Genomic DNA, 6000 nt, shown 5'->3' on the forward strand with positions numbered 1-6000 from the left:
CCCTCCTCCGTTGGTAATATGATACGCCAGCAAGATTGCTTTTCCTAGGATGGCAAAACCTCTGATTGGTATTCTAACACCAACCCTCACCAATCTCACTCTTTATGCCTACACCTCACCAATCCAACAAAAGAAACGAGTACTAGCTAATCAGAGACAGAGTAGGTTCAGCTGTAGATGGATTCCGGTAATTATATGATCTCGGTACACATTCTTGTATTGCTTAAAATCAGAGAAGAATCCAAAATACTATGAAAGCAAAAAAACACCTTTATCTTCTACAGATTTAGTCATTAATAGTCAGAAGGTACATTTCCTTCTCTACTAAGATGTGTTTTGAGGAGGTGACAATACATCTCAAGCCTTATGTCTTGATTTACCGCTAAAAACTAAGCTTAAATAGTGTGAAGCCAAACTTTACTGCTATTTCAAAATAAAACGCTCAACTTGTTTGAATTTACCTCAGTAAATTTAAGTACATGATTACTACAAGATTATTACTGATGTTGTGTAGAGACAATAAGCTGCCTTACGGGTATTTCTATCAGCTCTAGCTTAAGATGTCTCACACACTCTTGGCATCTGTCACACAGCCTGGCATACCCACGCTCATGTCAAATCTTACTCACAGGACATCTCTGTAGAGAGGGTAGGGGCAAGTTAGAGTCAGATGAAATCAAAGACCAACTGAATCAATCAACAGAGTAAGGAGTAAGGAGCTGGCTTGCGTGCTGTGTTACCCTGACGGAACATAACTAATCAGACACATCAGTTATGCAAGTACTAGTTACTGCAGAAAATGGCAGGAGCAACTGATGAGAAAGCTTTACAAAGGCTTGACTTGAATTTATGCAAATTAATTTAGACACTGAATGACCTGTATAGGCCCTTGCTGCGAAAGTTAGTCTAGTCACTATGGACAGAGAAGCATTCAAAGAAAATCATTGACAGGGAGCAGCAAAAATCAGACAATCACACCTAACATTCACATATCCCACAAAAGACCAATTTCAGTAAAAGGATATCTGGCAGGACTATCTTTAAGTGCGTTAAGAAACCCGCTTCGATGGGAGCCTGTGAACAGAGAAGGACAGTTTGCATAAGACCAAACAATTGCATTTGCCATTTAATGAACACCATCTCACACAATAGTGCATATCAGCTTTAAACAACACCCATTGAATGTGGGAACTTGTATCAGTCTGATATTGGGTACTATTACAAACTCTGCAGGCATTTACTTGCCGCAGACCCTTTGAATAGATAAAGTTTAAGTGTCAACAAGATGAAGTGAACTGGGCAGTGTGCCCAGTTAAATTGGCATTCCAATTTAACTTCTATGTGTGAAAAGGACAGAGCAAGAAGAAAGAGCATAAACAAAGTGAAGGCCAGTTATATGTGGCTGTATGATGTATTGCTGTGGCTTCAATCAGCCAGACTGATCATTTACTTTGCCTTTAAATTGCCTCTGTGCTAAATGGATTTTGAGAGTACAAAGACATGTTTTACAAAAAACAACAACATTGTGATAGTGTGAATTTAGTGCCTGAAGTTAGCACTGGAGGACTGCAACTACCTTTGATCTGAAGCACTGACCCTACTGTATTTCTACTGTAAGCTTCAGCAATATAATTTTCTAGCAACTACTGTCAAACTTTATTTTTAGCCCCCGTTGCAACATAGATGTCCTGGCACACGCACAAACGCACACACGCAAACGCACGCACACACACGCACACACCTTTTCACAACACCCACCTACAACCTGCTGACTCAAAACACACCAAGAACACAGCCAGGAGGAGAGAGAGTGTTTGTATGTGTGTATCACGCCTGAGCACGTCCTTTACTCTCCCCTTACTTACGTAAAATTACATGTGTGATGACGAAGGCGAAGATGAAGATGGTGAGGAAGGACAGCGATAGGATAAACATGTAGAAGAAACGGTAGTTCCTCCTTCCCACGCAGTTCCCCACCCAGGGACAGTGGTGGTCAAAACGCTCTGCATGGAAATAGAGAGACAGATGGAGGGAGAGTAAAAAAAAGTTTACACCGACATGTCTTACCTGTTTTCCCACCACACTGCTGCTCCTGTTATATTCCTCCTGCCTGAAGTCTTTGTCGTGTCCTCTTGTCAAAACCCTACCATTAACTAGGTTTTTCATTTACGAGACATTTAAACAATTACAATTAACCAGGTCACTTCAGTGCCTGTAAACACAAAAACTATGAGCCTGGAGCTGTTGGAAATTAGGGGAATTGGGAAGTCTACCTCTGGGTCATAAAAAAAATATATAAATAGTTTTCACATAGTGAAAACAGGTTATTTGTATACACAAGACTAGATAATAAAAGTAAGAGGCCAACATGACTGTTTATGGCAGAAAGATTCTCCCTTGCGACTGTGAGTCTCTGTGAGGATGAGACAGATGAAGTGCTTCCAGTAAGAACTCAATTTAGGTATATTTCAAGATGTTTGAGGAATTGCAAATGAAGACAAAACAAAGGCATTAAAGTCAAATTTGTCCAGACTGCTGGGTTTCTTTCATAAGGATCTTGTAGATATGAACAACAAAGTGTTGTTGTGTTGCAGATTTGGAGCCTCTTTAATCAGAATATCTGTTTTGTTTAATTAAATCAAATTTCTGGAATTCAGAAACACTTGTTGCAATGTACTCAAAACACAAAATGTCAATGGTTTTTTTTATTTAAAGAAACTGGGCTCCAGCTTACTTTTCTTTTCACTGATTGCTCCAAAAGTGGAGGGCTTATTGTTGACGTGGTTATTCAATCAGCCTCAACTCCACAATCCTATCTCTGAGGGTGGACAACTAGTTCTGCACGGTGGAAGCTACATAACTAATTAATCCAGCCATTATTTGTTTAGATAAGTGAAATGAACTGCTTCTTCCTTACTAATCAATGTCTGGCTGAAGTGTGCCAGTGAAAAGCAGCCTATAGTCAGAAAGGATGATGGGGACAAGCACTGTAAGTCAAATGTGATTATCACAGCCTTTACACAATGGCCATTCATTTTAAGTTACCAACAATGCTAAGAGAGAAGAAGTGAGACTTTATGTTCTTCTTGTATGCGTTTGTACACTTGTATTATCCATGTGCGGCAAAACACAGGTCTGCCCATTCATTTTGAATGGGGGTAGTGCGTTCAGGCTGCAGCAGTGGGTGCAGCAGGTGGAGGCGGAAAAACACATCGGCCTGCAGCAAAAGTTATGACGGATTCAACTTTTGGAAAAACTCAACTCGACATCACCTGGCGGTGGATGCGGTTACGGCAATTAGATTTTGTAGTCCTTTTTGAGGCGGTGTGAAGCATCGGATATACTTGCACGGGCCTCCAAACATGGCTATAACTACCACAAACTTAGCTTAAGTCACACACAGTAAACCAGCAATCATCACTGCCTCTATCGCTGCCACAAGAAAGTTTTAAAACACCCTGAGGGTAAAAACAAAAGACAAGCACTTAACTGTCCAGGAGTTTGTGTAACCGTCAGTTTCCACAACAACAAAGCACAGTCCCTCCATCTCCTTTCTTACCCCGTGAAATGAACTTGCCTTCAAGTGTGATCGGAAATGTTGAGATCTATAAATGAAAAATATTCATTTTGAAATATCTACTTGTACTCTAATGGGGGGTTAACAACCGTCACACAAATGGGCCATTTCAGTGACACACTGTTGCTCAACCTGCAACAAAATCACCAGATCCCCTTTTGCTGGTGTGAACGCGCCTTAGGGATGTTTTGTGAGGATGTGTGAAGCATGAGCCAGAGGTTCCACTGATATTCAAGAAATTGAAGAAAAAAATCTACCTAAACAATGACAAAAGCATGTTTGTTGTTTCAATGTTTCAGATTTACTTTTAACCATGATCAGGAGAAGGTAATGGAAACAACTGCCAATTGATACGGCATAGCAGCTGATTATTCACAAGCATACTCACTTTGATAATGGTTCTAAAGTTAAACCAAAAGCTTGCAAAAGCAACTCTGGCAGTTTCATAATAATCTATTATATTCTTATTACGTACTTTTGTGTTTTGTTTGCTTACATAACATAATTTCCCCAAGAGTGTCATTAAATCTTCATCTTACGTCCTTTAAATGAGCAAATAAGAGAAAGACCTTAAATCACTCTAAAAAAAAAAATCCCAATCCTCTGTCCATACTCAAACTAGCAACCATATTTATGAACACTACAACTGGAATACAAACACAAACAGTGCCACAGTGTTAGACATCTGTACAGAATATACTGTGAAGGAAACAAATAGGACGACAATCTGCAAAAGCGGTTATTATTTGTATCATAATTCAGCGCTCTTATTAGCTTCTTCTATCACTCCTGAGGGGATAACCCTCTTAAAAAGGAAGTGACTCTACCATATTCCAATTCTGAACTTCCACAAGGGAGTCTCTATCCATTCTGGCTGCTAACTTATTTAAGAGATTGTTAGCCCCCTGGCGTTGCACTAGGCAGACAAGGAGAAACAGAGAAGTCGAAAGACAGGGAAAGCACTCTTTCACTGCTGACATAATACGCATTAACAGTTTAAGAGAAAGTGCAAATCCAATTTGTTACTAATACTGATCATTAGAGACTTAAAAAACATGGGGAATTAAAAATGACATCCCTTGCTCTGCAGTGTTTGAAAAAGGACAGAAAACTCATATATGTGAATGTTGGTATTTTCTCCTGCATACAACCTAATTCCCTGAACTATTATTGATACAGCTTAAATCTCTGAAGCTTCAGAATGAAACCTAGACTGACTAACTCTGAATTTCACTTGCGCATATGGAGCCATGTCAGGGGGAAACCTGGTGCTTTGAGAGCAAAAGGGAAACATTTATTCCGGCCAGCCCTTGAAAAGTTTAACAATTTTTTAATCATCATTTCTCTCAAATCTGTGGCTCACAATTAGGATCCAATTATATTTTTTAAAACCTTGAACCCAAATATTTGGATTTAGAAGATCACACTGCTCAGTGTCTATGTTTTGTCTAAAACTGTCTTTGAAGCACCGGTGATCGTACCTGCTTAAATAAGTCACTCATTTACTTTTCTCCTGTTTCTTTGAGGCAGGAATTTAACAATGCACTTAAAAGGATGTACAAAATTCACTTTTGTGGACATTGTTTGTGAAAATGACTGCCCTCCCAGCTTTTTGTTCGGCTGCCAGCCTGCATTTCTTTCTCCCTGCCAGTGTGCATCTGCCACATCTGATTACCACCTCCTCATCTTTATTTCCTGTGTTTACTACTTCCTCATCTCCCAGGCTTTCATTCAGTCCCTCTACTGGCTATCACCAGACCAAGTTCAATCTTTTAAATTAAGAAAGTTTGGGGAGTCTGAGCTGTCTTTTCTCTGCACAAGAGGCGTGATCAATAGACATAGTTCAAATGACTCAAATTAATGGACGCAATTGGATAGTCCTAACCAATCAGACCAATGATCCGGGTGATGTACTTTGCATCAACGGGTTGCTACACTTCAGTAGCTTACATGTCAAATGTAAACAAAAAGCTGCTTGCCGTCGCTTCTTTATTGCCATTGTTTTAAACCCACAAATAGCGCGCCAGGTGGATAAGCCAGTTTGTGATTGGTCCCTGTAGATCTGTGACGGAAGCAAGATAGAAAAATGTACAGGTTCCCAGTCTGAGCTGCGGGGCGAAGTCAAATCGCTGCAGGGCGAAATCAAATCGCCGCCAGATCGCGCAGGGTTTACCCAGTCTAGTTAGCCCCATTTCTGACAAGGAAATAGACATTCAAAGAAGAGGTTGTCTATGATGAGCGAGCAGCACAAAAACCCTGATGAGAAAGATACAGACACACAGGGCTCTGTATTAGAGGATGGATACCCGACCCGAGCCCGACGGGACCCGACGGGACCCGACGGTACCCGACGGTACCCGACGGGCCGGGCCGGGTTCGAACAGATTTTTAGAAAGGATGCTCGGGTTCGGGTCGGGCTCGGT

The 6000-nt window shown here is 40.7% G+C and overlaps 1 protein-coding gene across 4 annotated transcripts in view; it reads right to left on the reverse strand.

The window, feature by feature from the left end:
• The window catches only part of LOC117935717 (probable palmitoyltransferase ZDHHC14), a 46559-nt gene that overhangs the window by 11443 nt on the left and 29116 nt on the right, over positions 1-6000 (reverse strand). For all 4 annotated transcript variants that reach the window (XM_034858129.1, XM_034858131.1, XM_034858130.1 and 1 more), the window contains exons 5-6: positions 1866-2003; positions 1026-1074 (exon numbers count right to left, since the gene is read on the reverse strand). In XM_034858129.1, coding sequence (XP_034714020.1) covers positions 1026-1074; positions 1866-2003 — 187 coding nt within the window. The remainder of the gene's footprint in view (positions 1-1025; positions 1075-1865; positions 2004-6000) is intronic.

This window comes from Etheostoma cragini, chromosome 20, assembly GCF_013103735.1.
Source record: "Etheostoma cragini isolate CJK2018 chromosome 20, CSU_Ecrag_1.0, whole genome shotgun sequence".
NCBI lineage: Eukaryota > Metazoa > Chordata > Actinopteri > Perciformes > Percidae > Etheostoma > Etheostoma cragini.